General features: G+C 34.0%; 4 protein-coding genes across 4 annotated transcripts; all 4 read right to left on the bottom strand.

Moving 5' to 3' along the window:
* Nucleotides 1-249: 249 nt before the first annotated feature.
* Nucleotides 250-1518, bottom strand: LOC116342138. The gene is made up of 4 exons (XM_031769639.1): nt 1190-1518; nt 677-796; nt 513-590; nt 250-442 (listed from the first exon to the last, which is right to left on the bottom strand). Exons 1-4 carry the CDS (start codon nt 1295-1297, stop codon nt 293-295), a joined length of 456 nt encoding a protein of 151 aa, XP_031625499.1. The 5' UTR covers nt 1298-1518; the 3' UTR covers nt 250-292.
* A 494-nt stretch (nt 1519-2012) lies between these two features.
* LOC116342210 lies at nt 2013-8962 on the bottom strand. The gene is made up of 6 exons (XM_031769729.1): nt 8827-8962; nt 7187-7349; nt 5010-5108; nt 3506-3949; nt 2327-2521; nt 2013-2250 (listed from the first exon to the last, which is right to left on the bottom strand). The coding sequence occupies exons 2-6, from the start codon at nt 7307-7309 to the stop codon at nt 2116-2118; spliced, it is 996 nt and encodes a 331-aa protein (XP_031625589.1). The 5' UTR covers nt 7310-7349; nt 8827-8962; the 3' UTR covers nt 2013-2115.
* Nucleotides 8963-17062: 8100 nt separating this feature from the next.
* Nucleotides 17063-20305, bottom strand: LOC116342211. The gene is made up of 11 exons (XM_031769731.1): nt 20114-20305; nt 18781-19284; nt 18415-18577; nt 18289-18329; nt 18188-18221; nt 18088-18122; nt 17906-18011; nt 17805-17839; nt 17685-17744; nt 17484-17606; nt 17063-17352 (listed from the first exon to the last, which is right to left on the bottom strand). Exons 1-11 carry the CDS (start codon nt 20303-20305, stop codon nt 17137-17139), a joined length of 1509 nt encoding a protein of 502 aa, XP_031625591.1. The 3' UTR covers nt 17063-17136.
* A 964-nt stretch (nt 20306-21269) lies between these two features.
* LOC116342091 lies at nt 21270-24467 on the bottom strand. The gene is made up of 10 exons (XM_031769583.1): nt 23913-24467; nt 23232-23765; nt 22795-23040; nt 22694-22727; nt 22596-22630; nt 22422-22527; nt 22201-22238; nt 22053-22112; nt 21727-21849; nt 21270-21574 (listed from the first exon to the last, which is right to left on the bottom strand). Exons 1-10 carry the CDS (start codon nt 24399-24401, stop codon nt 21365-21367), a joined length of 1875 nt encoding a protein of 624 aa, XP_031625443.1. The 5' UTR covers nt 24402-24467; the 3' UTR covers nt 21270-21364.
* Nucleotides 24468-25444: the final 977 nt, after the last annotated feature.

The raw sequence follows: 25444 nt of genomic DNA on the forward strand, positions 1-25444 counted from the left end.
GATAATTATATATGATCCAATTGCTTGGAATATTCCAATGTTTTATAACTTTGTAAAAGTATGGAAGAATTGAAGTACTACCTTAGTAGTAATTACAATTTGTTTTCAAATCATAAATTAAGTGTGATTTTCCTTAACAATAAAATATAAACTTAAATAGTAGACTAAATGTTTGAACCTAATGAAATAAAGAGATATAATAGAATTAACGATTGTGTGTTCAGAGTAATGAAATAAAACTTCAAGAAGTAAAATTGGTTTTATTAAATATATTTGTAGAGTAGAAGTGTACTTAAATATCATTAGATTCAGTTGTTGTCGTTGTAGTCTGTGGCGGGCGGGTTGTTGTTGGTGGTGGTGGATATAGACCCTTCACAGTTAGAGATTTTTGTAAAAGTGGCTTGAAATATTGTACGAACGCTGCAAATCTACGTGCAGTGTTCTGTAATTGAAAATAAAAAAAATAGTTGGTGAACTTATTGAATATATATTTAATTCCAATCATTGCTTACCATAATTAGACCTCCAAACACATTTGAAATATCATAAGCGCGAGAGGCCGAATCACCATACAGTTCAGGAGTTATATCCTATTATCAATGATATTCATTTATATAATTCATTCTGATAAAAAATGTTGGAAAAACTCCAAAAATGGTAAATTGATCGTACTTACAAGCATTACCATCACCCTGTCCAAATCTGGAGTGTCATCTGTAACACCTGGCGGAAGGACTGGTGTAGCACGTGTGACTCGTACAATTTGAACACCATCATCCATCTCAATAATATCGTCCTATATACAAATTGCACGTGAAACAAAAACGAATGTTTTAAAATACAGCAAGAGAAAAAACGAGTTCTCATTAATAATACGTTATCATTGTAGATCCAGCGCCATATTATGTAACGATCAAAATATATTTATGAACCTCCAAATATATGTTGATTAACATTATGAGCGAAACAGATATGAGAAAAAAGAAATATATTCATTGGTCGCGTGTACAATGTTGATGATTACAGCAATATTAAAAATGACATTTCAATTTCAAGGTTGTGGACCATTTTCTTGTAGTCCACATACTCAACTCAATGACAACCGACAATAGATTTTGAATGCTTTCGCACTTTAAAATATTTCCGAAATATATCGGTGTAAATAATAAGAAATTCCAGAATTACTCACAGTAATTGCTGAATTTGGGCTTCGTTTTGACAATTTACTAGCCATAGCTGAAGCATATAGCATGGTGAGCATCCACAAGGACAAACATCTCCACGTTTGTATTTTCATTTTAGAATTACTTTATACACTAATTACAGTCATTCAGTGATGTTTTTCAAAAGAATGCCTCGGGGAAAATATTAAAATGTAGTCTGTATTGAAAATTGTTCGCTTGTTTACAAATCGATGAACCACAAACACAAACTGTAAGATTAATTCAAAACACCGATATTATAATGTTATTCCAATGCTTGACATCTGCTTCAACTTTACAAAACACTACTAACAACTTGAAGTTAAAATACAGTTGTGATGAACGAAAAATAGGTCAATCGCTATTATCAGGTGGGGTGAATTTTATTGATCACTGATCAGTACAAACAAATAATAAAGGCATAATCAAGCTTTATTATTCATAATTTTATCATTTTTGTCATTTTTTTACTGATTTTCTTCAACATTAGTTGAATTTCATATAAGAAAGTTTAAATAAATGTTGTTACTTTTTATTATATTCATTTTCGATCATATAATCAAAGTTATGGACACAAGTGGCTTGATTTTCTATGGCGACGCCATATATCTTTTTTGTGTGGACACTGAACACCATCTGTTGGGAGATCAGTTGGATTTTGACGTTGAATAGGCTTTCAAAAGACAAAGCTGTGTAGATAAACAGTAAAAAGCCGATCTCAATGATTTGAATAAATAAAAATACAGTTACACTGTTGGATTTTGCTAGACATCGTAAATAATCCTATTCATAGAAAAAAACACAAAATTATTTGGAATTTAATTTCTTTAATTGAAAATTTTGCACCCGCCCATCATATCGTAAAATTGTTTTAATATTTTTATTAAATAAATAAATTAAGTTGAGAAATGTATCAAATATCATTGGTGTCTGTAATTGGTTGTGGTGTTGTAGTTGGCGGAGGTGGATACAGGCCTTTTACTGTAAGTGCTTTTCCAAGCAGCGGTTTAAAATATTGTACAAAATTTGCGTAACGGCGCGCTGAACTCTGTGAATGAAAATTTAAAATGAAAAAAAGCATCAGAATAAATTCGAATCAAAGCAAATACACGATGGCAACTAACCATCATTAGATCACCGAAAAGTTTCGAAATATTCGTAACAATGGTGAATGAGTTGCCGAAAAGTTGATCGGGAATGTCAAGCATGACCATCTCACGATTAAAATCTGGAGTGTCATCGGTCACTCCCTGCGGCAAGACAGGTGTGGCTCTTGTGACACGAACAAGTGGAACACCATTATCTACATCGCTTTCGTCCTTTAATCGAAGGTTTTTTTTTTTTAAATGAAACGGAATAAAGAAAAGTAAAGTTCAGAGATTTACATTTATGTTTTCAAATGTCATGAAAGTTTCAATCAAAATTCAAAAAACTTTCTACGATTTTTATCAAATTAGAAAAGATACAGTTATTTGCAATATTCCAGAAGTAACTCACCATTTCTGTATGGGATATGAGAAATAATAGAAAAAGAGATCCAATCACCGAAGCATGCAAAATGCTGCCATTAAGTCAACGGTTAACAGCATAATTTGTGTGTAAAGTAAGCGTGATTTTAAATAATGAACTTGAGAGACACACAGAGAGACTAGCAAGGTCAATAAGTATGATTAGTGTAGTTAACGGGATTTACAGGGAACAAAATTATAAAGGGTCTTTTTAAAGTCAATGAACAAAACAAAAATTCCATACAATAAATTGTTTAGCATTTCGTCCGTTTCTTCCACATAGTCCAATAGTTCCGATTTTATTAACACAATTGTTCAATTTTATTTACAAAATAAAACAAAATTAAATTGTAAATCTCGTCAGAGGTCAACTATTTCTTATTTAGCCGTCACAACAATAATTTCTGCCGTACAAATAAATTCGGTCGGATGATGCAGCTCATCCTCTTTGAATGAATTATTACAATTTGTTTTTCGCCTTTTGTTGTAGCAGTTCGTTTCATATCATTAAATAAGACTAAAGCTAGACACACTGTGTATTTATCATACAAATCGATTTTACAACGCATTCTCCTCGATATACAATTTTTTTTTGGGATCGACTTGTTTTCGAATTTTGAATTATTACTTTTTTTTCTCTACTCTCCTATAAATTACGAAATTAAAAACAAAATTAACGTATAAAAAATGTTTGTTAAAAAAAATAGAAAACAAATTTTGGCATTTATTGTTGAATTAATTTTTCCTGTTGTGGTAAAATGTGAACCGAGGATGAGATGTGTGTTTGTGTGTTTATTCTTCATCGTCATCGGTTGGAATTGGAACTAATTGACCTCCCTTGGCACTGCTTGATGATGATGAAAGAATAGGGCCCGAAAGTTTCAAAAATGATGACAGAATATTTCCTGAACCGCCTGAAACGACCGGAGCGCCCGTATCGTCGTCATTCAAATCGGCATGAGAATCATCGGAATCTGGTGATGGAACTGGAGCACCACCGCTTAATCCGCCACTTGAACCGCCACTTAATGAACCCAAACCTCCGGCTGAGCTTCCGCTAAGAGCACCAAATTTCGATGTGATTACCGCAAGTTTTGGTTGAATGACCGCTTGTAATAATTGTTGAAGTGAACTTATTGGTGCCGGTGGTTCAATGCCAGCAGCCTTGTTTTTAGCCACATTTGTTTCATCGAATTGATTCAATAGTTTTGTTTTTGCGTCTAGAATACCATCGATTTTCTACAAGTTCACAATTGCGTGGAACGAACAATCAATAGCAAAATAGAAAATGAAAATTGATGTTTTTTTTCCCTTAAATTTTTATTAGGTGTCTTAATGTTTGAACATAAATGAATCATAAAGCATATCGGAGGTAGAAAAAAAGTACACACATACTCAAAGCTCTATTCAACCTCTATGGAAAAAAAAGTTCATAAACGCACACAAGATATGTCAATCAATGGTTATTACAAGAAAAAAATAATAATGTTAAGGTTAAGGAGGATTTCAGTAATGAATGTGCTTAATTCTGTTAAAAATTTTAAATCATAGTGTATCGCTTCGGGCTTATTTCCAATTGCATTTCGTGTGTGTATTAGCTTTAGATCAATTTCAGTCATACATCGTCATTATTCTCTAATGGACTTGCTTAAATGAGCCTAAGTTTTTATGCTGCAATGGCACTGAACAATGAATGACTATGATTTTCTTCACTTTGATTGTTGCTGAAAAAAGCAATTTTGTAAATTTAAAATGACCGAAACGTCTTGAAATCAATGTGAATGAATCGAACAAAGTTGCAAGCAACATATTTTCCAACTGACTTCAATCTGGTTAATTTTGTGTGGAACAAACCACCAAACGCACCAATTTAGTCAAATCGTTTTTTTTTTTTCGTATTTACAGAGGAGCTAAAGATCATTTGGGTGTATTTAAAATAACAAAATTACAATCGTTAATTTCTACAATGTTAAAGGCCATTTTAATCTATTTACATTAAATTGGCACTGTTAGGTGTACGTGTTATACATGGAAATGGTAAACAAATGAGAAAAAAAAACTTGAAAAAATGCCATTGTTAAAATGAGTATGTTTTGTTTTGTTACATTGAAGTGTTCCTATCCTAAGTAACTAGTTTGATTATTTGTTCGCTTTAGATGCCCTGACTGTTCAAGTATTTGTGATGTCATAATGTGTTATTCTTGTCATGATTAAAAATGTATGATTGTCACTTTAAAAGTAAAAGCGACACCGTTTGACGTTGTATTTTTTTAATGAGTCAATTTATTCAATAACTTACACCGAAGACATAGCCCAAAACTGCATTCTTCACTCCAAAACCAATATCGGGTCCAAAGATTTTTCTCTTGTCACGATCTTGTACGTCAAGTTCGTTATCCTAAAATTGATAAACAGTTGAATTTATTGCATGACATTGTCTCCTAGTGGTATTCGTTAAATATTCAAATATTTTGACTGATAAGCCCGACGAGAATGTTTCCAAATTATTGATTAGACGGACATTTTTTTTTGGTGTTGACATTAGAAAAGAAGTTATCGCACTTTATTTTCGTGAACTTGATAATGAACATGAATTGACATAAACTTTCCTTAGTTCTAAACATCAAAACAAAACAAAAATCAATGTACGTGATGAATTCACTGACATTAGCTATTTTTGATTTGAACAAACAGAAGATTATCACAAAAATTAAATGATGAAATCCAAATCAAATTGACTTAATTTTTATAATGCTTCAGAAGTTTCGACTCGGACTTGTACAAATTGGAGAATATAACTTTCTCTATTCTATTATGTGGATTATAATTCGATTGAAAAGCTTTTGAATTGTCAATGGCAAAATTTATGTGGAATCGCACCTTTGGCAATACATTTCTTGTTACTTTGCATTTGGCGTAATTTTTATGGGGAGCTAGGCCGTCAAATAATGGCAATTAAGTAGGCCGTCATCGGTATACATATATATTGATAGCGTGATAGTAACTATTACGTTATATGGCCACTTGCAAAGCTTAGATACGTTTATTTTCAACGAATAAAATATTATTTGCTTGTCTATCTCTATTTCACTTGGCCGTATAATTTGTAATTTCTTTTGTGTTCGTAAATCATTTGGAAAAGTCATTAAAAACATGAACGAAATGCAAAAATCCAACGAATTGCAAATACAAAATGATGAAAAAATATATATAAAATGTGTGCATTATGTAGCATTCAACAATATTGTACACAGAGTTTACATAAACGTTATCGTGTGCCGCATATGTTTTCGAAGTTTGCACAAAAAAATACACCGTAAGCACAGCACATTTATTGGCTAGCATTGAATAACCGTAATTTTTCGGCCCGACATAGATTTGAAAGTGAAAATGTTCGTTTAATAAAGAAGTAGAATTGATGTGATTTCTTAAAATTGGATGCGAATCGGATTAGAATTCGGATCATTTGAACTGATTTCGCATGAAAGACTCTACTGCCAAGGTCATGAATTGACGTTAATTGACGTCATCAATGCTAAAAGTACATCATATAATTATTAAAAATGCTACGTACATTTCGAAATGATTGTCATACGAAAGCTAATGGGTTTTTTTTTCATAAAAAGCAAACGACTTTCATTGAGCTCAAAAGAAATGGTTTTGCGAAGGTGTCATTTGACTAAAAAAGAGCAATGCTAAAAAGTAACGTTTTTTTGTAATGTAAATGCCGCCGCTCAGTATGTGTACAATGGTGTATGTGCATAAATGCCATATTGCGTAATGTACAAGATCGATTGTAAAAACCGCACTTCAGACGAGGCAGAGGGAGAGTGAACGAGTTGAATAAGTGAATGAGCGAGAAAAGAGCCGTTACGGTATTCGTCGTCGCTCTTGTGCACCGCCAAGCAATATTCGTGTGACTTATTTGTTATGTATGATGGTTGCTGCTGTGATGACCATGTGAGCGGTAAACTGAACTATCCGAAAAAATAACTGGTTCTTTGCAACAAAAAAATGCAACAAGAGGCTTTCTTCATCTCAATCCAAAGTCCGTTTCCGTTCGCAATCATTAAATCATGCACGAGTTGTGCATGAAACAAAAATGAGATTGCTGTCACGAATTTCAGAAGTAGTAGCTCACTTGGAGCAGCGAGAGTGTACGAAGAGAAAAAGTTGACATTTCAAACTCAAGGTTGGGTTTTTTTTTCTGATAATTTCGCTCTATCGGTACAAAAAGCCATGAGCCAATGATGATTGATATGTGGTCTTTCACTTTTCTACCACATTTTTTTTCTTCGACTTTTGCTCTCCCAGCGTGATCACCTCCAAAAACTTGCTGATCTACTTCAATGAGATTAAGTTAACTACGCCAACAATAATCATGTTCAATTCATTTAAAATCTTTGGTCAATTATGAAAAAAATGGTCCGGGAAAATTCTCGATTGATAAATTTTTTTTTTATTGAATTTACTTACAGGAACTGCATCTTCTGGACTTAGTGCATCGAAGTCGTTTTCTTCTGGTACTGGGACAGCCATAACAAGCGAGCACATCGCGATTGCAATCACCGCTAAACATTTCCACGATATTGTCTGCATTTTGGTATTTCTATTTGTTGCTTATTTTATTTGAATAAATCTGCAAAATGAGTAAACGATAGAAGCAAACAACATGAACGAAATGCGGTTAATTAATGGATAAATATAATGATAATTTAATCTATGATTAGCATAACAACTTTGAAATAAATTGCAAAAAATACACAAAATAAGGGGAAAAAAAATATAGTAATTTGAATGTATCCAGTAGCTGAATGCATCAATGGATTGTTCGTCCATTTACTTGTGTGAGTTTGTTGGTAAAGTTTTCTTTTTGACCCGTGAAATGATGTTCAAGTGCTCAAGCACTTCGACTGACTGATTGGAACGTCAACTGAGAATGCAAATGCAAGCCGTAAAATTATGTGGCCGTCGAGAGGGCGAGAGAGAGAGAGAGAGAGAGAGAAAGAGTGCGAGAAAAAGAGAAGTATCTACAACTAGCACAGCCCAAGCCAATTCAATTTTTATACATATAATATATGCTACTTTGCGTTACAACAAAAGAAATGCCAAGTACGATTGCATGAATGCATTGATTTGTCAGTTTTACGCACGCCAAATGATATAGGCTTTTTGTTTCTGTGAACGAACAATATTGCACTCAACCTGCACTACTAATTCAATGAACAACTTATACAGTTTTTGACACTGCACACGAAAAAAACATATACTTTTTTTTTATGTACCGTAGAAAATTGTATTTAAGGAAGTCTAACAAACTGGCGAACGGCGATACGAAAATGAAAAATAAAACAAACGAACGATTATTTATATAAATGTGAGAAATATAACGCGAAAAATTGGTGGTTTTAATGAAAAATCTGAAGAAGAAAAAAATCGGCGCGTGTGCGTACATTCACACAGCGATGAGTAACGAACAGTAACTGAATTCGAAAATCGAAAAACCAAGAAATGTTACCATGTAAACCGACAACTCGGACTGAGAGTGTTTACGGCATGTTTTGTTCGGTTTAGCCGCGCACAGTTTTTGCAGAGCAACAAACGAACCACACACTTAACACAGTTCTCTCTGCAACGGACCAAGATTATAGTGTATTTTGATTGTGGTGTTTGAATGACGCGCGCGCATGTATTGCATTGCACCATCATATAATAAATCGCGTACAACACCATACATTCGAATGAGCTTTTTTTTTCGACGCGTCAGTCACGGTATACAAATCAAATTTGTGGTGTTTGTTTTCCAAAAGCAAAAGTAACGACATGTAGTAGTAGTGTACGATTGAACGGATTTGGCCATTGGATTAACGAAATACAAACACTCTTTAGATGCTCAATAAATATACGGTCTTCATGGCGATATGATAACCGACACAATTGTGATCAGGTGGGGTGAAATCGACCGCATTATTTTACACTCTGCTTTATTTCAATTTTATTCTATGCTTAATTCTATGCCATTTTGCATTTGAAATTTGAAAAATAATGAGCAAAACAATGTATTTTGTTTATCTGAATTGTTTATGTGCCTTTCACTCAAATATGATCGGACGTACGATTTAAATTTGTCGCTTTTATTACAACAGTGAATTCGTTTTCGAGAATTATAATCGAAAGTCCCTGCGAAGCGTTCAATTCTTACGTATTCAAAATAGGTCCAACTTCGAGCAAACGATTGGGATAACTGAAACTGAAAGTATTCTTTCAGTACTTCTATAAATCGGTTGCTTCAACAACGGTTTCTTCATTGCAATTCACATCATATACTTGGCTCGCTCTTACAACATGTGCCTCTCTCAATTTGGGTCAGATAAGAGAAAATGCCTATGTATGTAAGAGCGCGCATGCGCGTTCAATCTCACAGAGATCAAATTGCCATAAAGCCAGCATAGCGAACGGTTGTATACAATCGCCTGTTTCGATGTCGAACGTTTAAGACATTCAAAAACATAAACGCATCTCACTACAGCGTCGCAATCACAAAGATTGTCTCGTTTTGCCAAAGTGATTGTGATCAATTGTGCGATGTTGTGTGCCAATGGTAATATAAAAATGAAAATGACAAAATGATTACATTGATCAGAGATTTGCCATAAACAGCAATGCTCTTTTACGAAATTATTAACACATGTACGTAAAGCGTTGATGATGATACCTTTGTGTTTATGTTCTAAACCGCAGCTTTTTATTCATTGAGCATTACGATGGTTGTGTTTACATTTTAAATGCCACAATAAAAACAAACAACCGGCACTTCATGCACATGCGCTAAACCACTCTGACGATTGGTCAATATTTATGCGATTGATCTAAATGGCCACATTAAAATGCGTGTCAACCTTCAAATGATTATTAAAGTTCTTGCAGTTGCTGTTTTTTTTTTTAAAGCGCTTCGTGATGCGGTTTGTTTTAATTTAATCGTAATTTTATTGGAATTTTTGTCATAGGCGCGCGCATTTCATTTGAGTGTTTGGGCTGGGCATGCGCATTCCACTTTTTTGCGGTTTTAACAGTAGAAAAATAAACTGAACATTGATTATTTTCAACTGCCAGTTTTGATACGGAATGTAATCACAATCGGGAAAATGTCGCATAACCCTCAGCAATGTTATCTAATGTGCCCGCGTAAGAAAGACACTAAAAATAAACACTGCTAAATAGATTAAAACTCAATAAACAATATGCTGTTAGGAATATGCGTGAAATTAGCACCATACGCATTTAAAGAAAAAAAAATTCCATCATTATTAAAACAGAAGCGATGAAAACACGCTTCAGTAAGATCGTTGTTAGATTAACGGACGATGACTAAACTTTAAGTTAATAATTTGTTATCGCCGATTGTGCAGTAAAAAAAAATGCAAATTGAAGATAAAATGAAAAGCACCGTGACCCGAAACACATAAAGCATCGTGATATTTACAAAAACTTTCGCTCATTTCATCGAGCAAAGAGATGGGCTGTATACAGACACTGGAACGTGGTACATTTATTAAACATTTGTAAGTTGTTGCTTTCATTAACAATAGAGAGAATAATTTATGAAATGTCTACACTTAATCGATTATGAAATCATCTACAAAAAAACTTGAATAAGCTTGATGATCACTCGATTTGTTCGAAAAAAGATTTAAATGATTATGCACGATACGCTTTTTGCACCACATCTCTGACAAATACACGAATAACGCGACGACGGAAAGTAAATAATACACTTTCGTTGCTTCCTCTTTTTAATTTCTCTCAATTTCTCATGTTCATCAGGTAGTTTTACTTCTTTTTGTTCGTTTATTTATAAACCATATTTCGGAACCAATTTCATTTCTTTCATCGCATAATAATACACAAGAGCACTCATACATGGCCACTTTTCTCGCTCTGTTTGACTTCCAAATGCCAGCAAAAGAAGACGAGAAAAAAAGATACGAAAAGTAAGATGTCAATAAAAAAGAAATCGATTAAGAAATTGCATAATATTTTAATGAATTTTTTTTGTTTGTCATCGTCGCCATCGACCATATTCCTAGAGCCGGATGGTCGATAGAGCCGTTTATATCTCTTTTTCACATTTTTCTTGTTCGGCATCGTGATCTTTGTGTTAAATGGTTTGCATAATCGATATAACGTCATCGCAAGTGTGCCATCACACATTTTTATTATTGTCGTATAATTTTCTTTCTTCATCACTTGTTTCTGAGATCAACAAGATGTCAATTTCAATTGTATTTTGCTGAGTGAAATTTAAAATGCTTTACGCTACAATTGTAATTAAATAATTTTTGTTTTTTTTTTTCGAAGAAAAATTGGATGTGGCCGAAAATGTGTGCTCGTGATTGTGAGGTCATGGATTTCCTGGCAATTAAATAAAATTCCATCTTGAAATTTCGAATCTTGACTAATTCTCAATTATTATTGCTTTGCCGCAATGCAATGTCAAAAGGTTGAAACTCACGCTCGTCTTGCCCTCGCCATATTGATAAATGTGCTTAGATAATAGTTTCATCTCTCTGTGACCCGAACAGATATGCTTGACATGACAAACAACATGTATATTACTCATCTGTTATTTTCGAAGGCGGTCAAATGCGCCGCAATCAATGTTAATAATTTTGGAGAATGTGTTTTTAGTTGTGTGTCGCCACATTATGCATGTTCATCAAATGCACGGAGTTTTTTTTTTTCGTCTTCTTCAGCATTTGGAAATATCTCAGATTTTTTTTCGTCAGCCAGATTGTTTGTAATCTACATAATTCCAAATCTGTAGCGCAAACACTCTATAAAAAAATCATATTCATTAGCCATTTTCTAATGCAATCAGATTATAAATTTCAGTCAATTTGAATACATTTTAATTTATTTTTTGTCGCTTCAACGAGCGTCGTGCAGACGACGAGAGAACAAACAAAAGCGAAAATTGAATGTTGCAATAAAACGTTCGTGACTCTGATGGATTGACTTGACGCAACAACAACAAAATACGATAAACAAACCACAAATGTGCAAGAGATTAAGCGCAAACAAGATCAATCCTAATTATGGTTATGGTTCAACCAGCTGAATTGAAAATTGTTTGTTTGTTTATCCACAGCGCAGCTTTGACCTGCGACTTGTTTAACAGGTGATTTTCAATGTGATCAAACACATTTAGATTTCATTGTTTGAGCCTATTTTCCAGCAATTTTCAAGCATAAATAAACATGCAAAATAAAATTGTGCGCACAACAAAGATCAACGGATCAATATCTATAGCACGCATACGAGAAATCCGTAACAGTGACCAGCAGCAACTTTTAAGTTGACCAAAATAATGTCAATGTCGTTTGGTTTTTTTTTTCATGCGATCGCTCAACATTTTTATATGAGCATTTTTTTCGTTTCTCTGTCGAAATGCCAGTGGATTCTATTTTCCATCAACGATCGTTTTATTGCACCGCAAGAATTACTCGAAATTCAAACGCATTCATGATGATTAAAGATGTCAAGATGCAGGAGATGTAATTGTTTTTGATTATGTCCATGGAGCAATGACCGCGGAATGATTACATTCTTTATCACCAATGGAAATGTTTGTGACATGAAAATTATCACTGTTGTTTTGTCACTTGATGAAAAAAAAAACTAACGAAGGAAAAAACTGGACAGCTCGAATTTAAGACGTCAAAATGTTGGAACTTTTCTATTCTCTATCAATGAATTTGAAAATCAACAGTCAATGACTTTAAAGAAATTACTTAATAAAGAATGAATGATTCGAAAAAAGAAGTAATTTTAAATTTTTTGAATTAAAAAATATGATTAAATTTGCTTGCACATGCATCATAATAATTTAATTAATTCTGATATGTTAGTATTTGGCAAGTACAATAAAGACATTTCCACGTGTTTTTTTTGGCCCATACACGCAATGCCATCACGAGGTGAGAATTAATGATTGTGCACATGGCACGTTTTCACGTCGCTTGAATCAAATGAAAAAAGTGCAGCGAAAAAGCGTATAAAATTCTATTTGCAACATGAATAAAATATGATTAGTTGCAGATATGCTTGTTGATAGATGCGAACAAAGCATGTACGGATTTTCAATGAATATGCATGTGCTTTTCATTTGTCTTGTGTGTAACAATTCGTCTCAGGCCGACACACGTTGTTTGCCGATTTTCCGACCATGTTCTTAAGAAAACCACCCGAATCCCATTATCATAATTTATGTTACGCTCGCCTCATGAATTAAGTGTTTTTACGTTATTAATCATTCTTGTGCTTTTTCCATTTTTTTAATAACTTCAAGTCTATTATTAAAAAAGTGGATGCTGTAATTTGGTGGTATTTTGCAAATAAAGTTATAACATTTACAAAATGACTGTTTTTTTTCTCTGCACATTGTGTTAATTGTGCTAAAACTCTATTTTTAGGAATCGTTTTGCCAATTTGTATATCTGATTTGGTGTTGTGACATTTTTCTTTATCTCAAAATTTGCCCATTCCTTTGAAACGTTGCATCGGAACAACTTTCATTGCCCTGATTCGAAGAGGCCATGACCAAAATAAATCACAAAGCTGTGTTCAGCCTCATTATAATCATATGATTCGACATTTTTGCAACTGGATCAATTAGGTACAGAACCGTTGCGAAAAATCCACGTCAGAATTCAACGACATCGCGGCAATAACTGCCAATAAGTCATTCACATTTCCATGCATAATAATCAGTGCAAAATAAACGGGGCGAAATTGCATGACCATAATGAATTATCTTGCCGTCCAAATATGAAAATCACAGAATTAATTTGCATTGTTTGTTGCAACCGATTGGTATGTGTGCTGTTGTTGTTGTTGCTGCTGCTTTTTTTATCAACCGTGTGTGTAAAATGAAAAAAACATAAACGGTAACATACACACGACTGATCAGATTACAATTACACTTAACAATCCATATGAAGTAGATAGTGGACATTTAATGTTTAGTATTTAAGAAGTGGTGCTCATTAAAGTTTACAGTTATTCTTTTTTTTCGTCAACGTCTTTTTATCGGCTTTTGACCGTTAAAAATGTAAAAGACCTTTTAACGTCTTTTGTTTTTACGACTGTCCAATTTTTACAGCTGCCAATTTTGTGTGAGCTCGAGTTGGCCGCTGTATGGCATAATGGCCAAACGAAACCAAAACGAGGCAGCCATAAATTTCGGTCAAGGAGGCTTTAATTACAATTTTGCATTTCTCGTATATAAACTGTTTTTTTTATTATTTCACTTTTTGTGTTGAAAAAATTTGCTTAAAATTTATGGGTAACTGCTATGGACTTTGTGACATTTTGTGCTCTTATCACAATCATATATTTGGATTATGCAATGCATTGCGTTGTTGACTTGGAGCCATTCAGCGGCCAGTATTCAACATTCAGTGTTAAAGAATTTTTGACGCACCTTCAACGATCAAAGTCGATTTTTCTTACCTCCCCCGGATCACAAGCAACTGCCATTCAGACATCTGTTTTTTTTTATTGCCGTTGATGCATATATTTTTTTGTTTCATGTCAGTGGAAAATATGATTTGAATGGCTTCTGAAATTGTGCACGCAGCAGAATGTAAAAATTCGCGTCACGCAAAGTCAAGCATGCGAACTCCACAAGTAAGCAATTATTCTTATTGTTTCTTTCATCTCATTCGGATTCGGAATAAAGAAAAATCATTCTATTGAAAACTCCGGGTTGAATGAATGTTGAATTTTTCCGTCGCATATTTACATTCACGCCAATGATAACCATACGATCTACGTCGCTGATTTTAAGCAGTTTTTAATTGCCGACAGATTTACTCGCTGAAATAACATTACGATAACACCCATATTGCAATTCACGTCATTCTCACGATACTTACTGCTGTTGCTGGTGGTGTTAGTGTGCCGCTCACAACACTTGATTAATTACCATAATTAAACGTAAATCATAATTAAAATCAATGTAACTTCATCGGCAGTGGCTCATAGTGCCATGGCGCAGCGACAAATTGAGACAAAAGCGTAAAATTACCGAAAAATGGCGTTTTTAGATTTTTTACGGAGGTAAAAATTAGACACACTTGAAATTAATCTCATCGCTACTTTCCATCAATTGATGTCGAGAGAAAAAATTGAATTTGGTAAAAACGAGAGCAAAAGTTTCCAATAAGTTATCGGATATAGTTTTTTTCGCACACACCTGATTTTATAACGTGTAAATGAGATAAACATGGAATTTCCATTCGAAAAATTAAGTAAAAAAAATCCAACCCAAAATTGCTCTGTATTTATCACATGGAATAGAAAGTGACACCAATCGGTGTTATGATCGTTGTATTGGGCAAGAAATGAACATTGTTGCAATCCATGCTTAAATTGGAAACCTTTCAAATGTTTGAGCATCGAGCTTGATCGATGTGGCACACATCCAACCGACATGTGAAAGGTGTTCTCTATGTTGTTTTGATGAATGCTTTTGCGATCACAATTATGCTAGTATCAGTTTCTTAAACAAAAACTGGAAATGCGCAACCCAACAACCGTCAATCGATGAGCATGATTGTGGCATACTCACTTGACGCCAAATGTTTGAATTGAATGATCTTAAAAGTGAAAAGAGATTTAGAAATGAAGCAATCGTTTTGTGTTTCGAATGGCATACGATTGCATTGAATTTCGATTCGATCGATGCAATGCAAGTTTGGCAAGTGTTTTAAGAAGATTTACTTTTGAACGTCGGCTACTTGAACAATGTGAATGCATATACGACGCAAATGGTCAATGATCAATTTGAATGACAAAATAACCACAACAACAACAACTAACCATAAGTAGAATGTAATCTAGTAATGGATGTGCTTGGGATGTGTGACGAACAGACACATTGATTGCACATAAGCATTTGTTTGCTTTTTTAAAATCGTTGTTTGCTTCGTTGAGGTTAATAGGGAAATTAATGTGACTCTGTTTGTTTTGTGCTTATATCCGGCCTCCACGATTGCAGTTTTTTCCATCTCGCTTTTCGTTTGAATAGATTTCACGTGCACTTGCTAGTGCTGTGAAATCGAAAACGATGACAATAAAATGAAGAACGATATGAGAATAGGCTCTGATAATTTAGCACACGTGAAACGCACAACTTTTCACTTTTATTGCATGGCCTAAATCTTGGACGACGACGCACCTTTTACAGTCACAAAATTATCACTTCTTATGCAAGTTGATGATTCTTCGTTCGGAATACTCACCTAAATCTTTTAAAATGGCCGGGTGATCTGAGACGAACACAACTAAATTACAAACGGCTTAATTAAAATGGATTATCCACGCAATTTAGCACACATTAATCATAAAATCACACAAAATCAAACACCATTCAAAAGACACTGTTGTTAACTAACACCTTTAAATTACAAAATCGCGCCAATTGAATTTCTTCATCGATGGTGTACAAAACAATTCCGAATTACAAGCGGGCCGAACTTAACAAACGATTCAAATAATCCAACAATCCCATGAACGACTGTCAACTATTGTCAATTGATATGAAATCTTCATCGAGATTTCCATTCATTTGGTTTGGGTATGTGTGCGTGTACGCGCGCCGTGTGCATGATACGAGAGAAAATATTTTTTTCTTCTTCTTTCTCTTTTCACTGGTTCACATAAAAACGATCGGTAAATATTGGGCGCGTGGCGCAATACAATCATGGAATACTGATGTGCGATTGCACACACAATCATGTTTTGTAATGGCTACAAACACTTCGCGACGTCCAAATGTATTCGATACACAATTTCTCCGAAGCGAACGAAAACATCATCAACAATAATAACAACAAAAACTGACGCAAGAAATTTCTTTTCATGTTCGATGATATTCAACTGCAGCGTATCGAAATTGAATGGATTTTGCCCCACCGCTCAAGCAATACCACAATGAACACAACTACAAGACCAGGTGAGACGTTGTGCGTTTATCATGCGTAAATTCCCAAAACTGAACAAAACAAACTCATAAAATTGAACCAATCAGTTTGGACAGTGATTTTATTTATTCGGCTCATGACTTTGTGGCACATTCAAACGACTTACTTACCGCTTACGTCTCTTATCAACCCATATATTCAATTGGCATGACCATGTTTTCTACAACGTAGAATCTTTTCAAGCATGATTATCAAGACATATTTTCGAACTTAACCAATTCAAAATTAATGGAATTCTTTCGCAAAATTTTATTTAATTCAAACATTCATTTGTATTAGGAATGAACGCAACAAATATTACGCCGAATTATTTAAATTTTAACTTGGAAATAAACGGTTGAAAATAGTCACTTTGACTGCTACTGTTGTACATTTTTTTTTTCATCTTTGTCCCTTTCCCTCATCGTCTTTTGATGATGTTCCAGATGATGTGCCTGATGATCCCGACGATGAACCACCTAAGACACCAGTCACTCCTTGCACCGATCCTTGTGACGAACCAGCCGACGATCCTACTGATGCTTTTGTAATGATTCCTATAATACCCGACACCAAACCACTTACGAATTTAGCCGAATCGGAGCCCTTGCCATCATCCTAATTTAAATCAAAGATAACTTTTTTTATATGTAATATGAGTAATGAAAACCATATAATGTGCGATTGTATTGCCTAATCTACAAGCAGTGACATTTGTGCTCCTGAAAATGAACGAAAATTGAAATTACTTGATCGGGTTTATTTTCATCACCCTCGACTGCATCTTTAGCTGAACCTTTGCCAATTCCATCAAACACATTTTTTATGAACACATCTGGTTGCAATGGGCCATTGTCGAGATCTTCCGGATCCTTCAATTGTATTCCGAATAAGAAATACATTCAATAGAAACGAAATGGATGAATTATTTTACAATCAAAATCATTTACCGCACTTAAAACTGATATGAATTTTCCGAGAAATTGTCCAAAAAATTGTCCATTGTTCGCCTAAAATTTAAATATCATTATTAGAACTTGCCAAGTCATTTGTATTTTGATTTGAATTACCGCTCCTCCCTGGGAGAAACCCTCGATCGCCAAACCTGATTATAATTTTTTTAGCAAACTTCAGTTATTCTTCTTTCGTATTATGTTCGACAAAAATGTACCTACGATGTTCCCTAGAAATTTCCCAAAATTGTCATCGCCCGCGAGGAGACTTGCGAGTAATGCCGTTCCACTTGTGACCACCACAGGTACATCCAAACCACCGGGCTACCACCAACACATATGAAATAAATCATTTCTTCAAATTAACATTTTTCCTCTTATGAAATTCGAATGTACTTACACCAAGCAGATTTGACAAAACTTGAGAGATTGCACCTAAGCGAAGAAGAAACACAAAGTGAAATAATTAAATTGCTGAAAAGTAAAGAAAGACAACTTACCTATGATAGCATTAAAGTCTGACCCTTCATCACCCTGATGTATAAAATATTGATTTCAAAAAACTGTAAAAAAATAATCACTTGGCAAATGTATACATTACCCCGCTCAAGTTTGTAATTAAGCCAACAAGACCACCTGGTTCTAAATAACGTGTCAGAAAAACAAATATATGTATGTTTGTTTAAGAAATGTCAGGAAGCACTTAAAGTAGAAAAAAGACACACACCTTCAGAAAAGTCCGAACTTCCGCTGAAATCTTCGTCGCCTTCTTCGCCTTTGTTACCGTCGTCCTTATCACCACCATCAATTTCGTTATCTTCGTCATCGTCATTTTGTTTTTCGCTCTTTTTCGGCGGACCATCAATATCAACTTCGACCATAAATTTTTCCTGTAGTTTTTTTTTGTTGTTACATGAATAAAATTGCAAATTGTGCACATTTTGACCAAAAAATCGTTTTAACCGGGGAAAAGGAAAAATATATACAAATCATATGGGTTGAATTGCAAATTAAATGGTGTATAATACGCTTGAGCGTGTGAAACGGTGAAAAAGTATGCATCCATGGTGCAAATAGTGAAATTCTAAATTACCGTATTCTGCCGTTTGAAACGATCTATATTCGTGTCAACGATTACTTTGGGTTTCGGTGAGCTCTCTACAGCAATCTCTTCGCCTTTCGTGATACGAATTCCATTGAAATCAATATTCGATAGAGTCTTGTCATAATCAACATCGAAATCAGTGTGTTCGGCCGACGTGACTTGATCCCAAAGTCGTTTTACGCCATCCAACGATTTATCCAATTTAACTTTATGTTTTCCATTTCTTTTCATTAGTTTCCCATTGCTTTTCTGCCATTTTTGAATGTATCCAATGGTTTGCTTGACGTTTTCAGTTACACTTGAATGTATATTTTCAACATGGTTGTCAATCATTTCCCTTACATCATACAATTTTTCCTTAACGGTATACTTTAAATTTATTCCAGAGCGAGTCAACAATTTTCCGGTTGATGCGCCATTTTGGTCACTTCTTTTAATATCTTGATCCATAGCTGCTTTTTTGCTGCGCAATCGCCTTGACGCGACTTCATTCTGTAATTAATTTGTTTTTTTTTTTTTTTTTGATAATTACCCGTGTACAAAAAAAGTGACTGACTATTTTGGGACAAACTGACTGACTATTGACTGTAAAAACAAGCAACCTTAGTTAAATTTAGTTAACTTCAATCAATTAAAGTAAGCTATGGTTAACTGCAACAGCTAACTATAGTTGACAATAATCATAGTCACCCGATAGCTAGGGGCTTCATTCAAAATTTTCAACGATCGAATTCTATAGTAATATCTAAATTAACTGAATTTTTCTGCAAACGAATGAATTCCGGTGAATTCCACGGCAATTTCATTCAAATATGTGAGATAGTGGTAAATAGTTTCTGCTGGCAATTACTGCAATATTTGTATTTTGTGTAACAAAATTGTAAATGTCTTTTATATTTTTTTAATAAAAATTAATTTTATTTTCAATTTTGAGCGATTTTCTATCGAAAACAATCGGAAATATTGAAAAAATAATAAATTAAAAAATATTGCGGCTATCATAACCTCACTTTATTAATTTGACACATTTCATTCTATTCACACGAATTCACCGAACTCATCAGTTACCACTCGATTCAAAAGTGTGAATTTACGTGAATTCCTGTGAATTTTTTTGCCGTATTAAGCCCCTAGCCCGATAGTCAAAACGTCCCAGAATAATCGCCTGACTGACTGAGTAACTATAGTCGATTGTTTTCCATACAAAATTTTAAAATTCATGAATATAGCTAACTATAGTCACTTACAGTCAATAGTAACTTAGTCACTTTTTTTCCACTCGGGTAGTTATCGAATCTATTCACTGTCTAATGGATGTTACCTCATGAAGAATTTGTGTCATATCATTTTCGAGAGCTTCCATCGTGGTTACATTTCGAGCGTATTGTAACATTCCATTTAGAATTGCCACAGCAGATTTGTCGCGGTTGATCGTCTCTTCAATGGCGAATAATTTGTACATATTTTCCTTTGGCGTTGATTTACTGAACGAATCCAATAAATCATCTGTCATTTTATAGATATTTTCGCGCATTTTTTCCTCAGTTCTTAATGCACCCGATAGTAATCCAATGGTGGTGATTATTCGAATTTCTTCAGGCGAATGATTTTGACGTAAATTTTTAAAAAGTTTATCAAAATCGATGTTTTTCACCAATTTTTTACTTTCCTTTAAACCATCCACTTTTCTCACATTTCTCACTTTCGGGGCGGTCGCTTTGTCATACGATGTTGTTCTTGCACCTATTGATATTATTAGTCCTATTAAAATGAATAATTCTGTTGAGTAAATCATGATTCAATCAAGTTTCAATTTAAACCGTCTAAATTTTTGGTTCTTTTGAGCACTTTTCAGGTTTTTGTTAGAAATTAAACTCAAAATCGCAATTAAGAAGGTAGTTTCACATCGAAAGATTTAATTTGAACTGAAAATGAAAGTGTTCAATCGATGTGGTTTTATATTGATTCTATTGCGATTATTATAAAACTAATTACGGTGACAAAATGCTTGAAATGTAATTGAAGCGCGAAGCGACGCAAAACTTTGTAGCGAAATGATGATTCTTTGCATTTGATGATCAAACCATATTATTAATGTCTACATTTTCAATGGATTTGTGACATCTTTTCCGTGCTTCACTTCGATTTTAACCATAACATCCATCCTCAAGCAATTATGTTCGATTTATGAAGCACAGCAATTGGTTTTATAATCGTAGTAGAATCAATTCAATTGATTATGTACTCTAGTTATTCGAATGGCATTCGATTGAATTCCAAAGTAATAACAACGAAAAAGATTTTCTTTAATTATTGAAACATGTCTTTGTATTTCAGATTACCTTTCTGTATTTTCAAACCTTCTCATTAAAACAAATCAATTTCTTTTTTTTATCAACTTTATTCGAACTTAAATTGTTTATACAAATGATCGCAACAACAACGTAAACCAATGTGAATTTCGACTAATTATTATAAGTTTGACATTAAATTTGACTGTGGCTTTCAAAATGATCACTTTAATTTTGTAAATAATGTTGCCAAATTATGTAAATTTTCTAATACAATTGTTCTATCGTTTACGTTCTTTATTTCCATCATCTTTTGGTTTCGATGATGAAGATGATGAACCGTGCGAAGAGCCCCCCGAAAAACTAGCAGCGCCGTTTAATGATCCTTGTGATGACCCTGCCGCTGATGATGCTATCGCCTTTGAAAATACATTTACCAAGCCCGATATCAAGCTTTTTACGAAACTGGTCGAATCTGAACCATGATCACACTACGTTAGAACAACAATTGTTATTATTAATGTTTTAAATATCATTTCATTTTAAAAGTGAATAATATGTGTGTGATTGCAAATGGCCTATTCTACAAGCGTGTAAATTACTAATGAGGTGCTCTTTGTTTTCCATTAAATAAAAAATTTACTTCGGGGTTAGCCTCTTCGCCTTCTCGTTCTTCTGGATCACCGGCCGATCCCTTTCCGATACCATCGTATAGGTTTTCGATGAATTTGTCTGGTTGGAGTGGTGCATCGTCGTCTTCAGGATCCTATATTATTAAATCGTGTCCCAATCAAAAACTTGATCAATTCAATATACTTAATCTAAAGTGTTTGTGTGAATGAGCAATGTTTACTGTGAATAATGGTGAAAACTAAAGCCACAACCGTGAAATGTAACATGGAAATTTTATTATTTTTTTATGAAATTTTCTATACATGAATGGTTTTTTTTTTAAATAATTTGGTTTACCGCGCTTAACAGCGATATAAATTTTCCGATGAATTGCCCGAAAAATTGTCCGTTGTTCGGCTAAAAATAAGTTTTGAAATTGAATACAAGAAAACATATTAAATAATATGATTGGGAAGAGAATTTGTTGAGTATAAGCTTGAATTACCGCTCCACCGCCGCCGCTAAAACCTTCAATCGCCAAACCTAAAAATAAATGAATGGTTCATTAGGTGTTTCTTTTAATATTTAAATTGTTTTTTTTTTTTCTTGAGTTAACACAGCAACGACAGGCGTAAAAAGGCGCTTATTATCTTTTTGTTTTAGAAGGTTCTAAAAATTATCCTTTTGTTTTTGTTATCTTTTTGTTACGCCAGAAGAGAGACTTACCCACTATATTCCCTAGTACTTTCCCGAAATTTTCATCGCCCGAGAGTAGAGAGGCTAACAAGGCTGTCCCAGATGATACTAATCCGGGAATATCCAAACCCCCAGGCTGTGATTCAAAAATAAATCATGTTTTTAATAGTCTCAATATTGTTTTAGATTGAATCATGTACTTACACCAAGTAAATTGGTGATGACTTGCGATACGGCACCTGTTCAAAAAGAAAAAAAATATTGCAAATATGGAAAACTACACAATAGCAATAATTTTCTACCTAAAACAGCACCAATATCCGATCCCTCTGCACCCTTTTAGGAAAATATATAGAGTTTCTCAAAAACAGTCATTGATTTCATTTCTAATTAGATATATTACCCCACTTAAATTCGAGATTAATCCGACGAGACCTCCAGGACCATCACTTTGTTCTGGACTCTCATCAAATTCTTCATCCATATTTTGTTCGCCCATTTCGTCCTCATCTTTCATCCGATTGCCATCAATTTCGTTGTCATTGTCATCTTCTCGTTTATCTTCATCTTGTCTCGCTCTCATCTTTTCATCTTGTCTCGCAAACATTTTTTCCCCGCCAATATCAATATCAATCACAAATGACATTTCCTGTATTTGTATACATTTTTTTTTGTCACGGAAGGGACATGGGTTGTGCACAGAAAAATAATTGTTTTGCAACCAAAAGGGAAAAGGAAAAATATGTACAGGTTGAGTTGCGATTTGGTGTATAATACGCTTGAGCGTGTAAAATGGTGTAGAAATATGGTGCAAATATAGATAAAATGAAACCAATTTACCGGATGCGGATCATTATATCGTTTGAAACGACCTAATTTCGTATCAACAACAATGACGTCAGGTTTTGTAGCAATCTCTTCGCCTTTTGTTAGTCGGCCATCTTTGAATCGAATCACATCGGGTCTTGCCTCGGCCCGTCTTCCATGATAGTTCAATTCAACGTCAAAATCCGAATGCTTGTGCTCGGGCGAAGCGACTTGATCCCAAAGACGTTTAACGGCATTCAGTGATGGATCCAATTTAACATTAGATTTTACAATTGTTTTCATAAGTTTTTTATTAGTTTTTTGCAAGCTTTGAAGGTATCCAATGGTTTGTTTGACGTTTTCAGTTACACTCGAATGTATGTTTTCAACATGGTTGTCAATCATCTCCCTTACATCATACAGTTTTTCCTTCATGGTATACTTTAAATTCATTCCAGAGCGAGTTAATAATTTTCCGGTTGATGCACTATTTTGGCCAGTTCTTTCGCCAATTTCTCGGTTTAGAGTATACTTTTTGCTGCGCAATCGCTTTGATGCGGCTGTATTCTGTCATTCATATATGGTTTTTTTGATTTGAAAATTATTAGTTATCGAAATCATTTTTTTTTTGTTTTCGCAAAGAGATTGTTGGAAACGTTGCACGAAATGCAAATTGCACTGTACACACGACCAAAAAAAACTCTTTCAACTTACCTCACGTAAAATTTGCTTTAAATCATTTTCGAGTGCATCCAATGTGGTCACATTTCGAGCGTATTGCAACATGCCATTTAGAATTGACACAGCAGATTTATCTCGGTTGATCGTCTCTTCGATGGCCATTAATTTGTTCATATTTTCTTTGGGCGTAGATTTATTGAATGAGGCCAACAAATCATCGGTCATTTCGTAGAGATTTTCACGTATCGCTTCTTCAACTTGTAAAGCACCCGATAGTAATCCAAGTGTGCTCACAATTCGTATTTCTTCGGGCGAACGATTTTGGCGTAAATTTTTAAAAAGTCTTGCAAAATCAACATTTTTTGCTAATACTTTGCCGGACTGTAATGGATTCACTTTTCTCACATTTCTCACTTTTAACGGAGCCGTTTTATCAATTTCATACGATATCGGGGTGAATGTTTTTGCTCCCACTGATATTAATATTGATATTAAAAATAACAGTTCTTTTTTGTAAACCATGATTCAAACACAAAACTTTAATCCAATTTACAAATATTTTCCTTTAGTCCATACGATTGATGACTTTTTTTTAAATATGAAAGTACTTTGAACAGTTGAAATCTTTTTTTAACGTTTCACTGTCATATCAAAAACTTTTATTGAATTGTTCAAATTGTCGTTTAATATCATTTAACGGTTTCGGAAGGTAGTTTCACATCGGAAGATTTGATTTAAACTGAAAGTGAAACTGGTCGATCGAAGTGGTTTTATTTTGATTCTATTGTAGTCGAGGAAGACAACAGTTGACATGTAATTGAAGAGCAAAAAATAACTGAAAAAAGAAAACATTTGTCACAAATTCATACGTTTTATTATATATATAGACATTGGATACGGTGTGGTCATCGAAATAAACGAGATAATGGATAACGTTCATCGAAACCTATAATCATTACAGTCGCATGAAATTGTCGATGGTATTCGTGTAATGCCTGGACACACAAAATGAATTAAAGTGTATCGACGATTCAAATGACATATTCAAATCAGTTTACCCAATAAAATTACTGGCAGTTTTTTTTTCGTTCATTGTGCGCATATGTAAAATTGTGAAATGTCTATTTCTTAAACAAACATTTTTCATATTCAATGTTTTCAGTCATTCTTCCATAAAAACGAGCGTTTTTAGTGGCAACGAGAGAGATGAAAACTTCTGTGCAAATACTCTATTACTTATATAAATAAATGCACCATCGATACGAAATAACTGTATATATTTTGTATGATGAACGTTAGTCGTAACCAAATATAGTTTTAGATCACAAGCCAAATACCAATCATATTTATTTGCATAGACATTATTTAAACGGAATGTACTAGACTTTTCTATCGATCACCCTCATGCGAATATTTTGACAAGCAAACCGGTTTTGAGATATTTTTCAATTGATAAATTTTTATAAATCAATTGTCATTACAAAAGTATTGCTCTTAATCAATTGAAGTCAGTTTTTCACTTTATTTTCAGAAGGTCCGCTTAACACAAAGCTAAAATTCATTCT

This window comes from Contarinia nasturtii, unplaced genomic scaffold, assembly GCF_009176525.2.
Source record: "Contarinia nasturtii isolate CC-2019 unplaced genomic scaffold, AAFC_CNas_1.1 Cnas_scaffold_810, whole genome shotgun sequence".
Taxonomy (NCBI): domain Eukaryota; kingdom Metazoa; phylum Arthropoda; class Insecta; order Diptera; family Cecidomyiidae; genus Contarinia; species Contarinia nasturtii.